This window comes from Talpa europaea, assembly GCF_964194135.1.
Source record: "Talpa europaea genome assembly, chromosome: 3".
Classification (NCBI taxonomy): domain Eukaryota; kingdom Metazoa; phylum Chordata; class Mammalia; order Eulipotyphla; family Talpidae; genus Talpa; species Talpa europaea.
In genome coordinates, this window is record NC_140069.1 from 13,935,711 (window position 1) to 13,962,772 (window position 27,062).

Consider the following 27,062-nt stretch of genomic DNA (forward strand, 5'->3'; position numbering starts at 1 on the left):
CATTTGGTAAAGGTAAAATGTGAGAAAGTCAACTTAAACAGTGGGATAAAACCTGTGAATTCTACTTAAGTGTGCCATGCAGCACCATTTAATTGGGGAAGTGAGCTAAAATGTTTGCAAAAAAAAATTTTTTTAAAAAATGGAAATTTTAAGTTTATAACTTACCCCTTCTGAATCTGTAAAGGTTGAAGGTCTCCTATTGGTAATCCATCTGAGGTAAAGAATTTCAGCAATTCTTTAGCATCTAATAATGTGATTGAATCCCGTGGACCCTCTTTATGACCAAGCAGTTGTTCAGATGAAAGAGGTAATGAACCAGTTCTGGAAAAATAATGTTACACAGATTTATTAAAAGTGGGATTAGAATTCATTATAGTCAAGAAAGGTTGACATGAGCAGAAACCAGGAAAATACACAAAGAAAACTGAAGAACCAACCTTTAGGAAAGAAAAGAAAGTAAAATATTTGCAAATAATTTTATATCAAGGTATATTTTTAAAAATCTATTATATAACAATGAAACTTGAAGTTACCATGTCAACATTATGACTTAACTAAAATAAACATAATTATATTCTTTATAAATAATGGCAGGATTATTTAGTGTAAAGTTATCAATTTTAGAATTTAAATCTCAACTTTCTTGTATGTTCCAAACCCTACAATATTGCAATTTTTAAGGACAGAGACCAAATGTTCCAATTTTCCAAGGAACTTGAAAGATTACTTGAAGCACAACTATGAAATATGACTGTAATAAGAAATCTCTCCAAGGTCTCTTCGGGTCATGATTATGACACTGTGCAAAGGACTGAAACATTATTATTACTTGAAATATATGTAAGACTTTATACTTACAAACTACTTCACATATAATATATTCTTAATCCTCACAGATTTCCTTAAAAAAAAAAAAAAAAAAAGAATAGGCCCTATCTCAAAATGAAGTAACACCTGAAAATAAGTATGGTGTAAAGTGAAAATCAGCATACCAAACCTAGAAAACAATCATTATTCCTATTTTTCAGATATAAATACTAATAATAGGCTGCATTACAGAACCAGAGTGAGAACTGTTTAAAATGACAGAGTAAGAACTAGACTAATTTTGAATGAGGTACTCTACTTTCTAATTAGATACCCTAACTTCTTTCTTTTTTTAAATATCTTTTTTCCTTTCTTTTTTATTGAGGTCACATGGGTTTGAAACACTACGTATTAAGAGGTACAGGATTACACCTGCTCAGATGGCACATCACCACACCACATCCATTACCAAAGCACCCATCGGTGGTGCTCTGCCAGGGTGCATTGAGCCCCAGCTACCCATTTGCTCTCCACCCTCCCCCTCTTGATCTGTAGCCTCAATTTTAGTACATTTCTAGATGTGTATGGTTTGGTTTTGTCTGACCCTTTGTTTTGTTTCTGTCTATTCTACATATAAATAGAACCATCTAGTATTTGAATTTCTCTGTCTCACTTACTTACCTAGTATCATCCCCAGTTACATCCATGTTGCTGCAAATGGCAAGAGCTCATCTTTTTTTAATAGCTAAGTAGTATTCCATTCTGTATATATACCACATCTTCTTAATCCAGTCATTTGTCTTTGGGTACTTAGGTTGCTTCTATAACATGGCTATTGTAATTAGTGTTTTTGCATTCTTCAGAGAGCTATCTAGGAATGGAACTTCTGGGTCAGATGGTAGTTTTTCAGTATTTTGAGAAACCCCACTACTGTTTCCATAGGGGCTGGACCAGTCTACATTCCCATCAACAGTGTAAGATGGTTCCTTTTCCTCCATAGCCTCATAAACACTAGTTATTTCTGGCCTTTGTAATACAGGCATTCTCACAGGCGTGAGACAGTTTCTCATTATAGTTTTGATTTGCATTGCCCTAACAAATAAGTGATAATGAACATTTTTTTCATGTGCCTGTTGGTCATCTGCATGTCTCTTTGGAGAAGTGTCTAGTCACTTCTGCCCATTTTTTCATTGGGTTCTTTGTTTCCTTATTCTTGACTTGTATGAGTTTTTTCGTAGCTCTTGGCTATCATCCCTTGTAGATGCAGAGTGTGTATATTTTTCTTATATTTCAACAGTGTCTTTTCATTTTATTGCTTGTTTCTTTTACTGTGCAGAAACTTTTTAGTTTGATATAGTCTCACTGGTTTATTTTTGCTTTTGTCTCCCTTGTCCTCAAAGTCATCACTGAAGACAAAGTCACAGAGTATTTTGCCTGTTTTCTATGTATTTTATGGTTTCAAGTCCTGCATTCAGGTCTTTATTCCATTTTGAGTTAATTTTTGGATATGTGAGACAATGGTCTAGTTTCATTCTTTTGCATGTGGCTGTCTAGATTGCCGAATGCCATTTCTTGACAAAACCTTCCTTTCTCCAATGTATATTCTTAATTCCTTTGTTGTAGAGTAACTGCCCATGTAAATGTGTGTTTATTTCTGGGCTCTCAATTCTATTCTATTGTTCTGTGTGTCTGCTTTCGCTCCAGTACCATATTCTTTTGATTCTTTTGATACAATACATTTTGAAGTCTGCAAATGTGATATTTCCATTCTTTCTTTATTTTGTCAGTATGGCTTTTGCTATTCAGGATCTTTTATGTTTCTATACAAATCTTAGTAATGTTTTTTCTATTCCTTTGAAGAAAACCATTGAAACTTTGATAAGGATTGTATAGAATTTGCTTTGTGTCTAAGATATTTAAATATTACCTCATTTTTTGTTTAGCTTTTTCAAAAGTTTCCAAATTTTGAAGAACATGCCTTTCTGGCCATTCCAGAGGATTATTTTCCATTGGACATGAAGAAACAGGTTCCTCTGGACTAGGTTCTAAAGAAAAAGAAAGACACATAAGTACCAAAAGGTATTAACAAATTGAATTTCTCTATATAAAATATATACATGCAGTCACTTACATACATATATATATGCTAAAAATATGCGTGTAAAGTCACATTGGATTAATTGTATAAAACTTACATCAGGCATCTATTAAGATATTTCTGACAGCCTGAAATGTGTAAAATGCCACAGTAAAGCTTCTCAGAAATGAAAAAAATTTGGCATGTAAACCTTATTTTACTATCTCCTCATAATAAAAGTTATGAATCAGAACTCAAAAATTAGTACTGTGAGGACTTATGTGGAATAGAAATATAACTGCTATATTTTGTGAAATTAGTTCTAAATGAAAAGGAAACTACTCTGCAGAGAATATATTGGGTAAACTATGTGATTTTCATACAACAAAGAAGAATTAGCAACAGTGCCAGAAAAATTTTTATCTTTAAAAGAGATTGCCTAGTTCTCAAATTTGAATTATAAAATAATCAACATTCTGTTCTCAGGTAAAAGTTACTTTAGAAATAATTACCATTTATCATTAATATAAGATGCCTTCATGTGCACATCTTCAAATAAATCACTAACATTAAATGTTATTTTACTACTAAAGCAATAATATATGCAAGTGAATTCATCTTTCTAGCTGTAAGCTGCAGCAAACTAACATTGAGATTGCTGATAATCCTGTAAGTCTCATCAAAAAACTTAAAGGCACAGCTTCCTTTCTCCTAAGTTATGTGTACATCCAAACTGTTTTAATACTGTCAAAATTACTAACTGCACTACTTTCTGGATTCCAAAACTATATGGTTTTTAAATTTGTTTTGAATTATTACACTATTCTAATATGTGGACTGAAAGTTATTGGACATTGGCTGTTTGACTATCATCAACCATGACAAAAAAAAATCCATTTTATACCATAGGAGACTTACAGAGTAATAATGATATGGTAGTAATTTTTAAACAAAAATGAAAACAGAAACCAACTGCATGTTCTTTTCCCTTTATTTATTAAACAATTTAGACTTGAGTATTTTAAAATATTTTTAATGCCTATGTTGACTGGCCCCACCAAAGCCCATCTAAATAAGCTACTTCCTCTTTCTTAGTAAAAGCAAAGAAATATTGACTATTTTATGAGATCTAATAATCAAACAATCTGCTTCTTAATGTTTACATGACTTTCCACTAGAAATATAAAGGAAAAAATCATTAGTAGTTGGACAAACACCCATATGTGCCATGTATTTTGGCAGCAAGTGCCTAGGCTGCTAATAAAGTGCTCTGTGACTATTCTCCTACCCTCTAAATTCTTATTTATTTAATTATTTATTTTAAAGATTTATTTACATATACAAGAGTTGGGGTGTAGGCCAGAGGTGCAGGGGGGGTGAGAGGATTCACCAGAGACAGAGCGTGGAGCAGAACAGGTGGATCCACTGAAATACACTGCTGAGGGGAGCAGCGGGCGAGACAGGAGGGGTCTGCCACACCATGTGGGTCAGTTCCCTGGCGGTGGATTGAACTCATGCTGCAGTGGCTGCAGATAGCTTAATAGTGCTGAGACTTAACTCCTTGTACCACTGGGCAGGACAAATTCTTATTTATTTATTTAACCAACAAATATACAATACTTACTTCATACTAGTCAACTCACTAAGCAATTTATAAATGCTTCATTTAATCCTCACAACAATGTATATCATTTCTAATTTAAAGACAAAAAAACCCCTAAGGCTCAGAGAGGTTAAAAAACATGTCCAGGGCCTCCCCTGGTTGAGTGCTGGGCTGCAAAGCTGCCCGCAGCCTCTGCAGCGCCGGTTTGATCCCTGGCCACCGGAGAGGGTCCCACATGGCATGCAGACCTCTCCTGCCACCCGCTGCTTCCCTCAGCAGTGTACTTCATCACTCTGCCTGTTCTGTTCCCCACTCTGGCTCTGGTGAAGTCTCTCGCCCTCCCACGCTTCTGACTGTACACAGTCTTGTATAAAATAAATAAATACATCTTTAAAAAAAAAAAAATCACCTCTTTAAAAAAAAAAAAAACCATGTCCAAGGACACTGAAGGGAAGTTGCAGAACATGGATTCAAACTTGTTAGTCCTGCTCCAAAGACCATGCCGTAATTGAGAAGCTGCACTCTCTCACTCAATACAGCCTCTACTGACAAGTAAACTTAAACCTTACAGTGTCTCCAACGTCTTTCAATTTACTTTACACTGCTATTCAACTTTGGTCTGACAAGTAAAAACAATAATAATGATAACACAAGGACAGCTAACAATTTTTTGGTATTTATTATGATCTCAGTGTTTTATATGCATCAACTTATTTAATCCTCACAATAACCCTAGTAAAATGGGTAACATTATCATCCCATTTAAAACATAAGGGATCAGAGGCAGGAAGAAATTGAATAACTTCCCCAAAGACATTCAGCTCACAGTGACAAACCTGAGATTTGAACCTGGCAATCTATCTTTCAAGACTGGACCCCTGAATGAAATACTAGATGCTGTATTTATATTTTGCTTTTCTTCTGTTGAAGCCGAAGACTAAAAATTTTACTCCTCTGTGTATTTGCATGGTGTCACGTAGAGAAAGAGCACTCAACTAGCATTAGTGCTAACTTGATTCTTTGGTCATTTTCTTATTAACATACGTAATAAAAATTACTCTCATAATAAAAACAAAAAATTATCTCATACATTTAAAGTTTCAGGCAATCTTTCAATGCTTTTTTATTAGACTGTGAAAAGTTTTACTCTATTCAATACACCACAACAGAAACCATGAAAATTAAAAGAAATGTAAGTTAACATTAAAATTATTTCCTGTGAGAACTTCTGCACCTTCCAGAAAGAGAATTTAAAATTGCCGTGATTAAAAAAATGACAGAACTCATAAAGGAAAACAATGATCAGAAGAAGGAAACTGAGTCCCTAAAGAGGGAAGCAAAAGAAACACAGGAGATCAAAGAATTAATGGAAGAACTAAAGAACTCTGGGAAAAGCAATGAAAGCAGAATAGATGAAATGGAAGAATTAATAAGTACTCTTGAAGACACAGAAATAAAAAGAACCAAAACAGAAAAGGAAAGAGAAGTACAAAGGAAAAAGAATGAAGAAAGACTTCGGGAACTATCTGACTCCATGAGGAAAGGAAATATAAGAGTTATAGGAATTCCAGAAGGAGAGGAGAGAGATGTAGGAACAGAGAAAATATTCCAGGAGATAATTGAAGAGAACTTCCCAAACGCGAAGAAGGAGATGAAAATTGATATACAAGAAGCAAGAACACCAAACTTCCATGACGAAAGGAAAAATACAGCAAGACACATAATAGTAAAGCTCCCAAGAATCCAGGACAAGGAAACAATAATGAAGCTGACAAGAGGGAAGAAACAGATAACATTCAAAGGAAAACCAATCAGGCTGACATCAGACTTCTCTGAAGAAACACTACGGGCAAGGAGAGTGGAGGGACATAGTCAACAGACTCCAAGAAAACAGATGCCAACCAAGAATACTCTATCCCGCAAAGCTCTCCTTCCTCTTTGAAGAAAGAATATGGACCTTCCCAGACAAACAGAAACTCCGGAATTTCATTGCAACTAAACCCCCACTCCAAAAAATACTACAAGGAGTCCTAAAGCCAGAACCTCAGAGGGACGAATAACAATGAAAGAAGGCCAAAAAAAAAAAAAAAAAGTTATTAAAAGAATAAATAAATAAAATCAAAGGAAAGACAAACAAAATGGCAAATACAAATGCTAACATATCAATATTAACTCTAAATGTAAATGGACTAAACTCTTCAATAAAAAGACACAGAGTTGCAGCCTGGATTAAGAAACAAAACCCAACCTTTTGCTGTCTCCAGGAAACACATTTACTTACAAAAGATAAAAATAGGCTCGAAGTTAAAGGATGGAAAACAATCCTACAAGCAAATGGACCAAAAAAGAAAGCAGGAACAGCTATACTTATATCAGATAAAACAGACTTCAAACTCAAAAAAATAAAAAGAGACCCCAATGGTCACTACATTATGATCAAGGGGACAATACTTCAAGAAGAAATAACACTCATTAACATATACTCACCAAACGAAGGAGCACCAAAATATATCAGACAACTGTTGTCCTCTCTGAAAACAGACATCAGAGAAAACACATACGTAGTGGGAGACTTCAACACACCACTATCAACAATGGATAGATCAACAAGACAAAAAATAAAATAAGTAAAGAAACTAAAGCTCTAAATAAGGTCCTAGAGCATTTGGGCTTAACAGACATCTATAGAACACTAAACCCCAAAAAAATGGAGTACACATTTTTCTCAAGTGCACACGGATCATTCTCCAGGATCGATCACATACTGGGGCACAAGACAAACATCAACAGATACACCAAGATTGAAATCATACAAACCATCTTTTCTGACCATGAAGGCATCAAACTAGAAATAAACCATAAAAAGAAGGCAAGGAACTTTCCTACCTCATGGATATTAAAAACCACACTACTGGAAGACCACTGGACTAATAAGGAGATCAAAGAAGAAATTAAAAAATTCTTTGAATTGAATGACAAAGAGGACACCAATATCCTAAATGTATGGGATGCAGCAAAAGCAGTAATAAGAGGAAAATATAGCAATAGAAGCTCACAACAAGAAACAAGAAAGAACTCAAAGAAACAACCTAATCTTGAAGCTCAAAGATCTAGAAAAAGAACAACAAAAAAACCCCAAAACCAGTAGAAGAAAAGAAATAATAAAAACCAAAGCAGAAATAAATGAAATCGAAACTAAAAAAACAATCCAAAAGATCAATGAAACCAAGAGCTGGTTCTTTGAAAAAATCAATAAAATAGACAAACCCCTACCCAGGCTCACAAAGGAAAAAAGGGAGAAAGCACAAATAAACAGGATCACAAATGAAAGAGGAGAAATCACAATGGACACAGCAGAAATCAAAAGAATAATCAGTAACTACCATGAACAGTTATATGGAAACAAGTTCAACAATCTAGAGGAGATGGACAAATTCCTACAACTCTACAATCACCCAAAGCTAGATAAAGAAGAAATAGAACACCTAAACAGACCAATTACAATTAGCGAAATTGAAATGGTAATCAAAAACCTCCCCAAAAACAAAAGCCCAGGACCTGATGGATTTACAAATGAATTCTACCAAACATTCAGAGACGAATTAGTGCCTGTCCTTCACAAACTCTTCCAAAAAATTGAGAAGGAAGGGACAATACCAAACACATTCTATGAAGCCAACATTACACTAATACTAAAATCGAACAAGGACAACACAAAAAAAGGAAAACTACAGGCCAGTCTCCCTAATGAACACTGATGCAAAAATCCTCAATAAAATTTTAGCTATCAGAATCCAACAATGTATCCATAAGATAATTCACCACGACCAAGTAGGAATCATTCCAGGGACACAAGGATGGTTTAACATCCGAAAATCAATCAACGTTATCCAACACATCAACAAAAAGAAATATAAAAACCATATGATAATATCAATAGATGCTGAGAAAGCTTTCGACAAAGTGCAACACTCATTCATGATAAAAGCCCTTGAAATTCTTGGGATACAAGGAACACACCTCAACATCATAAAGGCCATCTATGACAAGCCAACAGCCAGTATCATTCTCAATGGTGAAAAGCTGAAAGCAATTCCATTAAGATCTGGAACAAGACAAGGATGTCCACTCTCACCACTGCTTTACAATATAATACTGGAAGTCCTAGCCAGAGCAACAAGACAAGAGAAAGACATCCAAGGAATCCAAATAGGAAAAGAAGAAGTCAAACTATCACTATTTGCAGATGATATAATATACATAGAGAACCCCAAAAACTCCACAGAAAAACTAATTCAACTCATCAATCAGTTCAGTAAAGTGGCAGGATACAAAATCAACATGCAAAAGTCAGTAGCCTTCCTATACACAAACAATAAATCTGAAGAAGAAGAAATCAAAAAACCCATCCCTTTTATTATCAAAACAAAAAAAATCAAATACTTGGGAATAAATCTAACAAAAGAGGTAAAGGACCTATACAAAGAAAACTATAAAACACTGTTAAAAGAAATAGAAAAAGACACAAAGAAATGGAAAGACATCCCCTGCTCATGGATTGGAAGAATAAACATTATTAAAATGGCCATCCTACCAAAAGCAATATACAGATTCAATGCTATTCCAATCAAAATTTCAATGTCATTCTTCAAAGAAATATAACAATTATTGATGAAATTCATCTGGAATCACAAAAAAACCCCGAATAGCCAAAGCTCTCCTGAAAAAAAAAAGAAGGGAATGGAGGCATCACACTCCCAGACTTCAAACTATACTACAAAGCCATAATCATCAAAACTGTATAGTATTGGAACAAGAACAGACATTCAGACCAATGGAATCGAATAGAAAATCCAGAAATAAACCCACAGATTTATGGTCAACTAATCTTTGACAAAGGAGCAAAGACTATGCATTGGAGCAAAGAAAGTTTGTTCAATAAATGGTGCTGGGAAAACTGGGTTGCTACATGCAAAAGAATGAAGCTTGACCACTACCTCACACCATACACAAAAATCAACTCAAAATGGATTAAAGAACTAGACATAAGACCTTAAACCATAAAATATATAGAAGGAAATATAGGCGAAACACTACGTGATTTGCACATCAAAGACATCTTTACAGACAAATCACCCAAAGCAGTGATAGTGAAGGCAAAGATAAACAGCTGGGATTACATCAAATTAAAGAGCTTCTGCACAGCAAAAGAGACAATAACCAAAACAAAGAGAAACCCCACCGACTGGGAGAACATTTTTGCACACAACACTAATGATAAAGGACTGATCACAAAAATCTGCAAAGAGCTGATGAGACTCAACAACAACAAAGAAAATAATCCAGTCAAAAAATGGGCAGAAGAGCTAAAAAGAAACTTCTCTGAAGAGGAAATGCAAATGGCCAACAGGCATATGAAAAAAATGTTCAACATCACTTGTCATCAGGGAAATGCAAATCAAAACTACCATGAGATACCATCTCACACCAGTGAGAATGGCACATATTAAAAAAACTAGCAACAACAAATATTGGCGAGGGTGTGGAGAAAAAGGAACTCTCCTGCACTGTTGGTGGGAGTGCAAACTGGTCCAACCACTATGGAGAGCTGTGTGGAGATTTCTGGACCTACTAAACATAGAGCTTCCATATGATCCAGCAATTCCACTCCTAGGTATTTACCCAAAGGACACAGAAACATCAATTCTAAAGAACACCTGCACCCCTATGTTTATAGCAGCACTATTTACAATAGCTAAGCTTTGGAAACAGCCCAAATGCCCAAAAATAGATGACTGGATCAGGAAGATGTGGTACATATATACCATGGAATATTACTCAGCATTCAAAAAAGATAAACACATGCAATTTGCAGCAACATGGATGGTGCTGGAAGGGATCATGCTCAGCGAAATAAGCCAGAGAGAAAAAGAAAAATACCGGATGGTCTCACTCATAGCAGGAATCTAGAAAACTTAAATAAGGGACCAGGAAAATGGGTAACTATAAGAAAGTGAAAATCAAAATCAACAAAAAACTATGAACCAGAGACACTTTTTGGGGGGTGGGGGGCGGGAGGGGAGGGATTGGGGTCAGAACTGGGGGGTTGCAATTGTATGGGGAATATAAAAATAAAATTTATTATTTAAAAAAAAAAAGAAAATTATTTCCTGTGCTCTCAGTTAACTTTGGTGACTGTGATAATGAATGGCAAATATGAACCTCTTAGTATATATGGTTTTAACTATGTTGAATTTACTGTGTAGGCAGAAAAAAGAAATCTTAGACTTAGTGACTTATGTACTGGTTACTGTAGGAATGGAAAGAGCTGAGGAGAGAAGGGGCTAGGGCCTGGCATGGGAAGTTGGTGGACGATGAGTGAAGTGTGTGAGCATATGGAAGAGTAATCCTGTAACTTCGAAGGTATACAGATATGGAAATGACTGACAAATATAACAAATAAAAAAACAAATTTATTGCATAGATTCTACTTTTTTCAATTTATCAAAAACATAGCTTAATAGAAATGTACCATTTCTAGCAGCTTAGTAGAGTATTAGAGGGCTAACCTTAAAAATGCTTCACCCTCTGCCCAAAACACTGAACATGTTTACTGAAAGAAGCAATGAAAGAATTTTAATGCTTAAATGATGAAAAATGCAGCTCATTATTTATACATACATACATTTGCATATACAAATAAATGGCATTACTATATTTACATGACATATTGATTTGGTCGATACATTAGTTTTAATAATAAATAAGAATTGTCATACATGCCACACACACAAAATAACTAATATTTAAAGTAAAAAAACTTACCATTTAACATATTGGAGGTTTTAATTTCATCTGCCTTTATCAGAACTGTTTTAGGAATTACAGCATCAAAATGATTTAAAAATTGTTCTCTTGTGAGTATTAATAGACTCTTTAGTTCATCAACAGAAACTACTTCAGGCTGCTTTGCCAACTTTCTCCTCTCTGTAAGACAAACACAATTAACCACAACTGATTTTAAAGTCTCTCTTGAGCTTACCTACTATCCTTTTATGGGAAATCTTTTCAAAAGTAAAATACATGAATTTCTCCAGCATTCCTGTGGAGGCCTACTTTCATTTTAATCCCATTTGTAGGTAATGGCAGAATTTCCAGCTATGTGAAATAAACAGAAAAAAAGTAATTTGTTCACACCAAAAGGTGATAAATGGTAACAGCAAGTTTCAAAAAGATCTCAGAAATATACTGCAGAGAATTAGGAATGGCCTTGTGTTAATGTTTATGTGAAAATAAAATCGTAAGACCTTTAAGTTAATGTGGTTGCTTGGCTACTTCATCTCTTTCTTTTACTTCCCAAAATCTAACATAGCAAAGGAATCAAGAAGGACAACAAAAGAAGAAATGATAAATAGTAACAGTTTTCAAAAAATTTGGAAGACAAGATGATGATGGTGTGGTAACTGAGTCAGCAGAGCAGAGGAAGAGTCAATTTGGGTGCCTGCAGAGAGGCAGTACCTCTGAGGTACTAGGAAGAAGGTGGCAAGCTAAAATTCCATAGGAGTTATCAATCAAATAAATAAATTTTCAGACATGCATGAGCTGGAAAAATGTCTAGCCCATGAACTTTTACTCAAGAAGCAACTACTAGGAGACATACTCCAGTCAAACAAGGGGGTAATTCAAGCAAAAGGAGGACAAAGGGGATCAAAACAGGAAATTCGAAAAGTATACTCTAGAATATCAGCAGGTTTTAGAAGCAATCTATGCATTACAGAGCAAAATATTAAAGAGAAATAAAAAGGAACTCATGTTTGAGCATACAGCCGAATGGGCAAATTAATAATAAGGTGTTCACCAACCACAAGAAAAACAAGGAATATACAAGAAAGAAGAGCTGATCATGATCCTACATTATGTGACTCAGCAGTGAGCTATGTACACAATGATCCTACTGTTAAAACTGACCAATGGGCCTCCCCTGGTGGAGCAGTGGTTGAGCGCTGGGCTGTGAAGCTGCCTGCAGCCTCTGCAGCACCGGTTCAATCCCTGGCCGCTAAGAAGGGTCCCACATGGCACAACAGACCTCTCCTGCTGTGCCCGCTGCTCCCCTCAGCAGTGTATTTCATTACTCTGCCTGTTCTGTTCCCTGCTCTGGCTCTGATGAATTCTCTCACCCTCCCGCGCTTCTGACTGTACCCAGTGCTTGTATAAATAAATAAGTAAATCTTTAAAAAAAAAAAAAAAACTGACCATTGATTTAACCAAAATTTATGACTTACTGTGTAAAAGGTAGAAAAAGAAAGTGAAGATGATGTGGGAAAGCTAAGCCTTATATTTTCCATATTTAGATGTTAAGATAATGTCTGCAAGTAGTAAATCAAGAAATAGTAACACACACACATACAAATATTACTGACAAACTGCGAATGTCAGGAAAACCAGCTGGAAGAGCTGAAAGTAGCTGCCTACAGGTAGAGATAGAAAGAGAGAGGAGAGGAGTGGGTAGGGCACCACTGCTTTTCATTTTAAGATTTACAGTGCCATTTGAATTTATTAACTATATTCATGCATTATTTTTATAAAATTATTTCATTTAAAAAACACTCTGGACTAATAATGGTTTTTTCCATAGTAAAGTAGTAAGCTATATATTCAGAGAGAATTCAATATTTATCGAGTATGTACTGCCTGAAAAACTCAGTACTATACCCTTAGACTGAGAATGTAAAGCACATCACATTACACTACATGTGGTTGGTACATACATAATGCAAGAGTAGGCTGAGAAGTAGCCAGTCTCTCAAGGTTCTACTTTAGAACATCAGTTTTATGATAAACACCTTGTAAAATGCCACCTTACCAACGTGAATATTGGTAAGGTCAGTCCAATTCTGATCCAAGATAAATAAAGCATGATTTCTGTAGTCAAGAACATTAGTGATGGCAAAGTAAAAGAGTTGTAATATATGCTGCTTTCATTATAGCTCCTTGGTGCCTCATTGCTTTTTATTTTCTACACGATCTGCTCAGAGCCACCTAAAACAAAAGGTTATCAATGTTTTGCTTTCATCTGAAAGATGCATAAGAACTGTGCTTCAGAAATTAGCCCTATATTTTTAATAATGCTAAATATATGCTTAAATAATAAAAGTGACCTATGCTTATTAAAACTGTCAATTATATTATAGTATTGGAAAATCTGGAGAGCAGGTAAGACTTGATACTGACCTTGATGGCTGAAAAACAGAGGGAGAAATATTTAGTTTAATAGGGTTATCAGCAGGAGATAATTTACCTTGGTGAAAAAAAAAAATCCCTACACAAATGAGTTTGCACGCTAATGTCTAAAAATGGACCAGTAAAATAATACTATTCTTTGGAAAGCACATAATTGAGGATGAGTTATCTAAAAGTGTTTAGTTTAGAGATGAGTATCTTATATGTCAGCAGGATGAGCATCAATCAGGTTTGCACTATTTTCTATAAAATTAAAAAAGATGTGGGTGCTCACAACAGTGACCATAAAATACTGGAGCAAAATAACCATGTGCTCTTATGGTGTTTGTTTTACATCAGACTGAAAAAGTCTTTTACTTAAAATTATTTAGCATACTTATATTTTTTGAAAATCAATGGAACAACATATTTCCAAATAAAAGAAAGCTATCAATTATTAAAAGTCAAGTAAAACAGATACTATAAAATTACAGATGTTATATACCATTCCAATAGTATTAGATATATTTTTAAGACTGAGTAACACTAATGAAAATATATTCTAAAAAATTAAACTAACAGAAATGTTATTTATGTGCCATTTAAAAAAACAAAGTGTCTTAGGGGCCTCCCTGGTGGCCTAGGGGTTAAGTCTCAGCACTATCACCCTGATGATCCATCACTGTGGCCTGAGTTTGATGCCCAGCCAGGGAGCTGACCCATATGGTGCAGCAGACCTCTCCCGTCTCCCAGCTGTTCCCCTTAGCATTGTATTTCAGTAAATCCCCTGTTCTGCTCCCCACTCTGATGGATCCTCTCACTTCCCTTCCTATACCTCTGGCCTATACCCCAGTTCTTCTATGCAAAAAAAAAATTAAAAAAATAAAAAGTGCCTTAATAATATTGTATATTAATTCTCTGGCTAGGGAAGAGATTGGTTCAGCAAGTATTTCCATCATAAATAGATTAACTGGATCATTAATTTTAATCAAGATTTAATGCTTCAGATTGCAAATTGATCATTTCATGGGTATGCTGGTGAATCTGGCAGCTACTTGCACTAAGATTTCCTTCCACTTCAGGCCTCTACCTGCCCTTGTCCCTTGCCCTTTGGCGACCACTGTAGCATCCTTACAGTTGCTGGTATTTGTACATTTTAAGTGCTTATTAGCATTGCCACTTCCCCCTTGCCAAGGCAGAGCTTCCAGTCACACCTGTTCGCAGCAACCTAGTTAGAGTTGTTAGCATTTCCCTTCCCAACCAAGCAGCAGAGATGGCCTGACTGAGGTTAACTCTTCCTACTCAAAGGAGAGATGCATGCATGCACCAGCTTCAGAGAGCTGCCTGTTCTTCTACCCTGGCAGCGTTTCTGGTTGGAAGGGTAAGGGAGAGGTGAAGATGAAAGAGTGGGGGTAAGTGAAAAGAACCGAGTTATAAAAAGCTACAAAAGGCTTATTGCGAGGAATCAGGGGCTGAAGTGGGTTTGGTAAGATAAAACAAAGTCAAGAAGTGAATAATATTGGGGTTTAAGGTTTGGATATAGGTTTTCTATCCACAAAAATACTAATAGTTCAATATTTATGTTTTTCTTGGTTTTTAACATGTACTACCTTTATTGAAACTTTCTAATTTGTCCTTGAAATAGGTGAAATGTGCTCATATAGTTTTTACTATTGATGAACATGATTAAAGTCAAAATCAAAGCTCAAGTTATTATGTAAACTTCTGTGGATTTCCATTTTCTTCTATTTACTGTCTATATTCTCCATTTATAACCGTGTGTGTGTATGTGTGTGTGTGTGTGTGTAGATAGATACTAACTAGATACTAACCAGAATAACAAAACTTAGGTATCTTTCCCGGCATTCAGTTAAAAGTTTTTTTACTACTCTATATCATTTCTATCAAAAATAGTTCTACAAATGAGTTTAACACCTAAAAGACAAAGTGTATAAGAAAAAGTGTGAAAATAACAATGCATTATGTCTCAACAAGCCAGTATTTACAGGGGGAAGAAATATATAAATTGTTACTTACTCAGACATTCTTTCAAAGCCAAGGCTTGAACATCAGCTAACTCTTTCTCTCTCTGTATAAGCTGCTCCCCAGAAAAATGTGGAAGTGGCAATAAGTCAAAAGGGAAGCCTGAGAAACAAACAAAAAAAATAGTATTAAAGATGATCTATGACAACAATTAATGTTCAGGTCCCAGGAAATGTGTTAAAAAACTTTTAAAAGTCAATTATATATCTCTTGATCTTGCAGATTTCAAAGTAAAGAACAACAGTTAGGTTGTAGAAAACAAGCATACTAAATTACTTCACATTTTGAACTTTGACACAGTTCTTAAATATTTAAATAACAGGGTTTCTGTTCCCTCCATCACATTATCTTCCACCTGACCTGCTCAGCTTTTGAAACTCCCACACAAAACACAGCTGGGGATAGCGGCCAGTCTCCCTCCCTATGAACAATACTTCCTGCTACTCACACATAGCTCTTCCACAATGAATCCAGGCTGATCCCATGTAAACAACTAGATATGATCAAAGTGGCACTGAATGACTTCTAGGTCACAGAGACCCTCCAAGCTTCTTAAAAGAACTGTTCTTAGTGAAATAAGACTACCCTGAGACTATGAAGTTGGTGAGGAAGCTCAGGTTGGCCTCAGGAAAGAGCACACCAGGAGACAGTCAGCTCTCACTTGTTCCAGCCATCCTAACCAGGTGCTGGGGTAAAGAAGCCACCTCACACATTAAGTCCTGTTAAGTCTTCAAATGGCTGGAGTCTCAGTTGTATGTGACTGCAGTCAAGTGTAGGACTTCAAAACAGACACATCCAGCTGAGCCAGTCAACGCTGGACTAGGAGAGGAGACATAATCATAACATTTTGGGGTAGTTTGCCATGCAACTGTATATAACCAAACACAGAGGTTGTAGAGAAAAGATGAACAATTAAACAACAAGATGCTTGTTCTGAGATAAAATGATAAATAAATTACAGAAAAATAATGTGTTTAAAGTAAAAAATACTAAACCTTTCCTATTTGAAATTGATGGCTGACCTACTAAATTTTACTATAAAGTGAAATGAATTCTCTTCACTCTAAATTGTTCAAATACAGTATGTTTAAAATAAAAGGTAAATTTGCCTGTGACTATGCAGGTGCCTCTCTTTTTCTTTCTCCATTACCTAATAAACCTGTCCTTTTAAAATGCAAAAATAATAATAATAATAATAAAAGGTAAATTTATTAAAAGTCAAATGGAGTTTGGGGAAAATAAGTTCATTTAAAAAAAACACAAATTAATATGTACACAGACAAATGTAAAAACATTTTCCACTTAAAGTTAACACTTACTCAGTTCAGCTTCTTCTGTCCTTGCTTTCATCTTTCCATGAATTAGACTGAGTGCAAATGAGCCATTGATCTGGTTGGCTGAATAAATCAATGTGGCTTTACATTTTCTACTACCATTCCCTTGTAACAACAGATAATAGCTAGAACACTCTCCTTTCACTTCAACATCTGGAACTAAACAAAAACAATTATTTTGCGAAGCATGTGAAAATTCAGCAAGTAACATGGCAATATCATACACTAACCCACAGGGTATAATGTTTCTATGTTATTTTAAAGCAAGCTCTTTTCCAATACATTTGGGGCCAGTAATTGTTCATTTAACCAAGGCAGCCATAAATGCAGAGAATCATAACAATAATGATACAAACTATAAACATTTTACTTTAAATTAAATCTATGTACATTCACTCATTAACTCTTTTTTTTTTTTACAGAGGCATGTTATTTATTTATTTGTTTGTTTGTTTTGTTTATACATGCACTGGGTACAGTCAGAAGTGTGGGAGGGCGAGAGAATTCACCAGAGCCAGAGCGGGGAGCAGAGCAGGCAGAAGGACCGAAGTACACTGCTGAGGGGAGCAGCGGGCGGCAGGAGAGGTCTGCACGCCATGTGGGACCCTCCTCCAGTGGCTGGGGAGCAGCCGGGGTCAAACCAGCGCTGCAGAGGCCGCGGGCAGCTTTGCAACTCAGCGCTCAACCACTGTGCCACCGGGAAGGCCCATTTACTCATTAACTCTTGAGGGGGCTCACTAGAATTCCAAGAATATGGATCTTATGTAACATAGCCATAATATGTCAACTACTATTTCCAGCTTCTGTATCTTCACAGGGGAATAAATCTACCCTTACAAGAATACACAAGCCAACTGGTGGGACGAAAGCTGTACAGATCTACTGAAGAGCAGCTTTTTGTGTCTTGCAGTGGGCACCCGTAATGTATTTTACAGAGGGAATAGAGAACATGCATTAATCTGGCATGCCATTTACATGAAGGTCAGTTAAGATAGCTTCTAGCGTATTTTTTTTTTTTTTTTTTGTGGGACCCTCGCCAGCGGCCAGGGAACGAACCAGCGCTGCAGAGGCTGCAGGCAGCCTCGCAGCCTAGCGCTCAACCGCTGCGCCACCAGGGGAGGTCCAGCTTCTAGTGTATTTTAAAAACAAATCAAGTGAGGGTTACAGTGAAGGTTGAAGAGAAACTGTGACACATTAAAAAGAGTAGCAGAGTACTTTTTGTTGAAGATAGTGAATTGGACATAGCATTTATTTTCACTATCTCCTGAAATTCCATGAAAAGAGGATAAAGATATTTAAAAAAACATAAAAAGCATAAATCTTAGTGAAATCAGTCAAATGAAGAAATCCAAAACACAGTATGATTTCACTCATACATGATACTGAAAGAAGAAAGCAAAAAGAATGAAGTAAATATAACAAAACAAACTTTTTTTTGATTATAAGAGCAAATTAGTAATTAACAGAAGGGAAGCGGGAAAGGAGATGAACAACTGGGAACAGACCTCAGTCACGTCAGTGCTAAGGAAAATGAGGAAAACAGTAGAGTGGAGAAAAAAGACAAGCAGCATAATTATACTACAAACACCCAACAAGAGACTTCGGGGTGATGGCTACAGGCAACTTGGAAGCAAAATGAAGGTGAAGTGAAACAGGAAGATAAGTTGAAAGTCTGTTTGAGAACTAGCTTGGTTTCCTGAGCTCTCCTATCCAGGCAAATGATTTTCCTTTCCTCAGCTCAGAAGACTATTGGTTTATTCTCTGTAGAAAGTTAAGAACTGGCCTGCTTGTAGAAATGTGGTCAGTCCTACAGGAGACTGAGGAATCCCAACACTGGGGGGCTATCTAACGTGATGGCACAGCCAGAGCTAATGATAAATTATTAGATCATTAAAATTAAGATCACAGTGGTCAACAAGCTCTACCCAGTGCTCAAATTTTCTAATCAGGTTTCTTGTGCTCTCTCTTAAATATGGTAGGCAGCAAAACACTACTGGACTTTGAGGAAAGTCTGTAGTATGGAAACTAGATGCCAAAGGAAACAGCAAAAAAGAGGCTTATCGAGTAATTAAGAACAAGCAGCAAAAATCAGAAAGCCAATGACCTACAGCTCCCACCCACTTCCCCACCTCCTCACTCCCTAGCCTCTGCCAAATCTGTTCCACTGCCTGATTTTGTAAATAGTTTTACTGGACTGCAACTACTCATACTCACTTACTTATCACCTAGAACTGCTCTAGAACTGCCCCAGCACAGAAAAGTCGAGTAGTTGAAATCCTGAAACCTTGAAAACACGTGCATGAAAGAAGTTATTCATTAAAACTACACTGTGTAACTACACTTACATTAAATGTCCGTAACAGACAAATCTTTACAGACCAAACTAGATTAGTGGTTGTGGAAAAGTTGGTAGAATAAGCAGGTGATAGGAACAGGGAGTTGTTGACATGGAGTTGAATTTTCATGTGATGAAAAACTCTAAAATTTATTGTGGCTGCACAACTCTGCAAATAAACTAAAATCCTTAGAACCATATACTTGAAATGGCTGAATTTTATGGTTTTGTAAATTATATCTGAACAGAACTGCTTCTTTTAAATTTATGATTATTTGTTTGTGTCACCCACAAACAAATGTAGGGTTCTGCTCACAAGAAAGGTCCTAGGATTTTAGGATATATATGTGTGTGTGTCTATATATGTATAAATCTATTTGTATATATGTGCAAATATAGACTAAGAAAAAATCTATAACTTTATTACAATACCTTATTTCATAGATATAAACAAACATACTGTGGGTTAAAGTTGATCTATCAAACAACCATGAAATACCAAAATTATTTCTTTTGCAATTAGCTTACAATAGAGAGATTAATCCTTGTTACATACTGATCTTAGAAAAGGAATTTAAATAATGGTTATTAGAAAGGAAAGTCACTTGCTGCTACCAGCTGTATTTGAAACTAAGGTCTGCCAAGAGTTACAGTGACCTTAATTAATACACTAACTTAGCATTTTGCAAACTCAAGTTATATGTGTCTCTTCAAACCATGACATCCTTTTCACATTCATTTTAAATCCTATCACCTTTTATTAGCACTTTAATCACTGAAGCTTATAATTACAACAAGCTTATTTTCCTCAAAAGAAAAATATTTATTTTAAAGAACTCCCCTAACACAGTGACTATGCAGTCATTTAAAAAACATTGTTCCAGATCTGTCAAGTGTTAATTGAAGACTTATTAAATAACTTTTTAGTAAACACCACAGAGACTAACAGATTTACAATTAGCATAGTTATTCAACTCTTCTAGCTCTTCCTAAAGAAATAAGAGGAAATGATTTTAACACAAAATTTCTCCGTATTTTCAGCTGTGATTCTTAAGACTATCAACTTAGCTTGATTGGCTTGCATGCCCATTTCCATCAAAAACAAACATCCATTTTGGATGTACTATAAAGGTAAAGTAGGAGGAGGAAAAGAAGAAAGTACAAGTGTTTGCTAGTTGTATCAAATATTCAAATAATGTATAAACTAGTTATGAAAACATGTCTCATTATTAACTTCATTAGCAACAAAATTCTAGTCCAAGAAAAATCAAGTGCTATATCAATAAGGTTCTCAGGATTCTTAACTGTAAGAAATCACTTTTACTGGAACAGCTCAACAGTATCATAATATGAACAAAATCATAATATGAAGGGGCAATAATCCATATATCATAGTCCATATAGTATAATTAAAAATATGCAGGGTGATCAGGGAATAGAATATTCAAGTTAAGTGAATGTTCTGATATACTGACAAGAATTATATACATTCCGAATTATATACATTCCTTAAGAATCAATAAAATATCAATTATTTTGATAATCATGCCCAATATTATATAAAACAAAATTCAGTTTTCAATGTGTACATTTTAGGAGGATACATACTTTCCAACAATGGTATCACTGGTCAAACAACTTAGAAGCAACTTTTGAAATGGCCTGTAGGGTCAACTGGGGTAGCACAACAAAAACAACAAATTACTTCATATTCATAAAGCATTTTCCAAAGAGTGCGTTTGCCTCCCACCTCATTCCTCAGACTAAACTTTGAACGATCAAGCATAGAACTTAACTACCACTCAGGCTGTCCAAGAAAATACTAGTTGCTCACTTCCAGCAAGAATCTAAAATGGTTTAAGAAATGATAGATTGTTGAATAGGTGTATGAAGCCTCCAATTGTGAAGATTACAAAACTGCAGATGGATTTATTATTTCCACCAGGACTATTTTAAACAGTAAGTTTAGGATCATAAGCTATATACATTTTCTCTTAATCGCAACACAATAAAATACACAATTTGAAAGCTAAAAGGAATAAAGGAGGTATTGAGAAGATAATTCAAGATATTACTATTATGAACAATGACCTCTTTATTGTTTCATACAAACAGAAAATACTTCAGAATGGACCGGATAAGAAAGAGCTAAGGCAGAGCGTATAGTGTTTACCTTCACTACCAATTGTTAGTTCAAACAAATTTGTGAGATACACTAAAAATTACCCACATTTTCTATCTAAGGAGTTAAAGTTCTCAAATCTTGATTCTTCTTTTTTTCATAATAAATTCAATTTTTACTTAGAAAAATCTGAGTTGTATCCATTGGCTTTTTATTACTTTCATTGAGGTAACATTTTTTATAACACTGTATATGACTCTTAATCCTCTTTCTACCTCAAAGTATCTGAAGGGCTCTCTTCACTAGAAGTGGGTCTCTAGCCTAGGGTTTAGAGAACTCACTAGGCGAGGTTCTTCATCTTGGGAGCACATTGAGACACGGGGGTGCTTTATAAACTATTGAGGCCCTGATTGCCTGCCCACGGATCTGGATTAAAGGATTCTCAGAGAGGATCCAGCTTGACTTTCTTTCCTTTTTTTTTTTTTCTTTTTCTAAATCTCTGTGAAGGTGATTCTAATGTAAGCTGGTGTTGGGAATCACTGAAATAGAAGTAGAAACAGAACTCTGCATTTACGTCTAGGGGCTTTCAGGTGATTTCTCAAAAAAAAAAGATTTCAATAAGGTATAATTTGCAGGTATATGTACATGTGTATATGTACGTGTATGTATATACATCTATGTCTAAGTCAGATCAATGTAAGGAAATTATACAATTGCACATCAATTCACCATAATCCAGTTTTGGAAAACCTACATTATCTCTTTGTAGTATATCTCCCTTCCTAACCATGGCCTCAAGTAACCACTGATCTACTTTCTGTCTTCTTTTGCCTTTTATAGAAATTTCACATAAATGAAATCATGAAAGTAAACCTGATTTTATAAACTTAGCATACTTGGGTACACCCAATACTTTCCATGTCTTTATATCGCTGAGGAATATTCTACTGCATGGACAAAACAAACTGTACTTATCTAATCACTAGTTCACGGATATTTGCAGTTTCCAATTCTAAGTTGTTATGAGTATTATCTTTATAAATATTAGCTTTCAAGTGTTTGTGTGAACATGTTTCCATTTCTTCTGGATAAATACCTAGGAATAGATATGCTGGATTGTATAGTTCAGGGTAAGGTTAACTGCCAAACTGTTCTCCATAGGAGCTATACTATTTTACATGCTTACCAACAATGTGTGAAATTTGCAGTTAATCCACATCCTCTCAACATCTGATAGCCACTACTTTCAGTTACAGCTATTCTGGTGAGTTTATTGTAGAATTGCATTGTGGTTTTAATTTACTTTCTCAAAAATCTAATGACATTGAACATCTTTCATGTGCTTTCTTAGTCATATATCTACAGTGAAATGTCTAATCAAACCTTTCACCCACTTATTAACTGGGCTATTTCCTTACACAATTTTAATTAAGAAATTTTGAATATATACTTCTGCCCATTGTTAGATATATTTCTTTTTGAAACTTCGATGTACTATGTGTTTATCAAAAAATTATATTTTTAATTTTGATAAATTTAAGATTTTTTTCTTTTTATAGATTGGTCCCATGGGTGTGTGTTTCCTTACAGCTTTTCTTTTACACTTCAGTTTTACACATATAGTTTTAGTGCCTACATTTAGGTAAAGTTTTTGCTATTCTAGGTCCTCTGCAATTCCATATAAATTTTTTAACAGCTTGTCAATTTCTAGGAAAAATCCTTCTAGAATTCTGTTAGGGATTAGACTGAATTTATAGGATAATTTGGACAGAAGTGCCACCTTCATAATATTGAGTGTTCCAACCTATGGACATGATATATCTCTCCATTTAATTGTATCTTCTCTAACTATTCTCAATGTTCCTTGTAGTTGTCAATATAAAGTCTTGTACTTCTTTTGTTAGATGCAGTTCTCAGTATTTTATGCATTGATTGTTGGTCTAATTTTCTTCTTTCAACTTATTTGGATTTTGTTCTAGCTTCATGAGGTTGATGTTTAGATTATTGGCTTTAGATCTTTGTTCTGCCTTAAAAGCATTTAAGATTCTCTTAAGACTGCTTTAGTTGTTTTCTATTAATTTGATATTTTGTTTTTATTTTCAATCAGTTAAAACTGTTTTTGACTTATCCTTTGATTTCTTTTTTGGCCTAAGGGCTATTTAGAATGTTATTTAACTTAGGGTAAATACCTAGGAGTGGAATTGCTGGATCATATGGAATGATCTATCTTTAATAGGTTGAGGAATCTCCACACAGCTTTCCATAGTGGTCGGACCGTTTTGCACTCCACAAGCAGTGCAGGAGAGTTCCTTTTTCCCCACATCCTCGCCAACATTTGTTGTTGCTAGTTTTTTTATATATGTGCCATTCTCACTGGTGTAAGATGGTATCTCATGGTAGTTTTGATTTGCTTTTCCCTGATTACAAGTATGTTGAGCATTTTTGCATATCCTCTTTGGAGAAGTTACTTTTTAGCTTTTCTGCCCATTTTTTGACTGGATTATTTTGTTTTTGTTGAGTCTCATCATCTCTTTGTAGATTTTTGTGATCAGTCCTTTATCATTAGTGTTGTGTGCAAAAATTTTCTCCCAGTCGGTGGGGTTTCTCTTTGTTTTGGTTATTATTTCTTTTGCTGTACAGAAGCTCTTTAATTTGATGTAGTCCCAGCTGTTTATCTTTGCCTTCACTATCACTGCTTTGGGTAATGTGTCCGTAAAGATATTTTTGAGGTGCATGTCAGGTAGAGTTTCACCTATATTTCCTTCTATATATTTCATGATTTCAGGTTTTATGTCTAGTTCTTTAATCCATTTTGAGTTGGTTTTTGTGCATGGTGTTAGGTAGTAGTCAAGCTTCATTCTTTTGCATGTAGCGACCCAGTTTTCCAGCACCATTTATTGAACAAACTTTCTACCCAAAGGACACAGAAACATTAATTCAAAAGGGCACCTGCACCCCTATGTTTATCACAGCACTATTTATAATAGCTAAGCTATGGAAACAACCCAAATGCCCAAAAATAGATGACTGGATCAAGAACATGTGGTACATATACATAATGGAATATTACTCAGCAATCAAAAAAGCCAAACACATGCAGTTTGCAGCAACATGGATGGAGCTAGAAGGGATCATGCTCAGCAAAATAAGTAAGAAAGAAAAAGAAAAATACTGGATGGTCTCACTCATAGCAGGAATTTAGAAAACCTAAATAAGGGAAGAGGAAAAAAGACTAATTGTAATAAAGTAAAAATCAACAAGCAACTATAGAGCAGAGATACACAGGTGGAAGAGAGGGTAAGAAGAAGAGGGATTAGGGTCAGAATAAGGAGGGTGGAAATTGTATGGGGAATATAACCAAAATGAAAATGCATACACTATGCAAAAATGAAAAATGATGTAAAAATTATATAAAATAAAATAATTTTTAAAAAAGAATGTTATCTTAGTATTTTATTTAATTTCCAAATATTTGAAGTATTTCACACATTTCTTTCTGTTGTTAATTTTCTAATTACATGAAAATGAAATTGGAAATCATCATTTTAAATGTATTGAGCTTTGTTTATTGAGCTAACATATAGATGGTCTATCATGAAGAATATTTGAAGATCTGAAGAAAATGAGTATGGTGTTCAGTGTCCCTGTTCAGTAAAAGCATCAATGAAACTGGTTAGTATATTCAGTCCTAAATTCCTTGCACCTAGAAACATGCCTTGCACACAGCAGGCACACAATACATAGTGGCTGACTGAAGAACACATGGTCTCTGCCACCAAAATCTCTCTCAAAAATCTTTCTCAGGGCCCTTTACCTGCCTTTCAAGATGGAAATTATTTCTGGATCAGTTATGCTATGTCATTTTAATCTTATTAGTTTCAGTTTACTATTTTGAAACACTTTCATTACTTTTGATTTGAGCACATGCTTCATTAATTCAAAACATTTTATCAGCTCTTATTAGCCTAGCCCTTTAAAAAATATTTTTAGTAGAAGATGCTCAGCAAAACAGTGAGATGATTTTTTTCCCCAAAAGTACCTTTAATTTTTTTCCTTTCAAAAGAATTCCAATTAAAAAAATAAAGCAAGAGGGCCTCCCTGGTGGCGCAGGGGTAAAGACACAACCTGTGAAGCAATCCGCAACCACTGCAGCACGAGTTCGATTCCCGGCCAGCCAGGGAGAAACCCACATGGGGGGACAGACCTCTCCTATCTCACCCACTGCTCCTCTCAGCAGTGTACTTTGGTCCGTCTGCCTGTCCTGTTCCCTGCTCTATCTCTGGCGAATCATCTCCCCCCTTGCATCCCTGGCCTATACCCCAATTCTTATATAAAAATAAATAAATCTTTAAAAAAAAATAAAATACAATAAAACAAGAACAGAACTCAGGATTGTAAAATTACCATGCATGACCTACACATGCATCCAGATAGGTAGAAATTGTATTACTTTTGTCAGTAAAGCAATTTCTTAATTTCTCTCTATCTTAGGTTTCTCATTTGTAATATCAAATTAGACAATGATTAAATGCCCATTTTTTGACAATTCCATAAAAACTCTGAACATATGGTGAGTCAGGCAAGCACTTTCCATTATAAAACTGGCTTGTCAATACAAGTTTCAAACATAGAAATCTTCAGAAATACAATAGGGTTAATTGCATTTTTCATATATTTGAGTTTCTTATAATATCATAGTACTTCTGGAAATTTCACTAAAAATCACTTAAAATTATTCTTTCACTACCTAGCTTAAGAATATTTTGAATGGGGCACTGTTTTTCTATTTTAGGTCAAACAGTGAGCAATAGCTGATATTCACTGATTTTTTTGATATACAAATACAAGCTGAGGAGATAGACATGATGTCAGGAATAGAGTATATTTGCGACTTTAGATAGGATGGCAAATTGGATTCTGCATGAGAAAATGATTTTGGAACAAAGGCACTCCACAATTGAGACCATTAGACATAAAGCTATCTAAAAGGGAAGAACTAACCTCCTGCCTCCCATCATGACATAAGCCCCCTGAGGGCAAGTACTGTTCTGTTTATGCTGGTCCGCATGTAAAACAGTGCTTACTGTAACTTGTGTTACTCAATAAAAATATCTTTTTGTAAAATTGAATATTTAACACATTCAAACATGTGTAATTGCTTACATACACACAAAATGAATTAACTGTTTTTGCCACAATGGTAGCATAACAATTGCATACCTTGCTGTTTCAAGCAGCAGCTCTTACACATTGCTTTTATTGATAGCTAGGTGCTACTGAATACAACTGTAATGAGTAAGACTTATAATCACCTCTCCTTATCTATTCTCTGTTATAAATTCTAAGAGAGCAGAAGTCAAGTCTGTCTTATTCACACTTATCTTCAAATTAGTCTATAATATCTGCTCGGCCTTAAAAAAAAATTAAATAAATAAATAAATAAAAGGTATGACAGACTGAAGGACTCACAAACTGACTGTATAAATAAACAACAAAGTCATAAAAGAGTAAAAGGAGGAAAT

General features: G+C 35.1%; 1 protein-coding gene across 1 annotated transcript in view; it reads right to left on the bottom strand.

The window, feature by feature from the left end:
• MTBP (MDM2 binding protein) overlaps positions 1 to 27,062 on the bottom strand; it is a gene marked incomplete at its 3' end in the record, with an annotated part of 70,800 nt that overhangs the window by 13,815 nt on the left and 29,923 nt on the right. The window contains exons 12-16 of the mRNA XM_084230006.1: positions 17,069 to 17,242; positions 15,744 to 15,851; positions 11,313 to 11,474; positions 2,735 to 2,852; positions 166 to 321 (exon numbers count right to left, since the gene is read on the bottom strand). Coding sequence (XP_084086132.1) covers positions 166 to 321; positions 2,735 to 2,852; positions 11,313 to 11,474; positions 15,744 to 15,851; positions 17,069 to 17,242 — 718 coding nt within the window. The remainder of the gene's footprint in view (positions 1 to 165; positions 322 to 2,734; positions 2,853 to 11,312; positions 11,475 to 15,743; positions 15,852 to 17,068; positions 17,243 to 27,062) is intronic.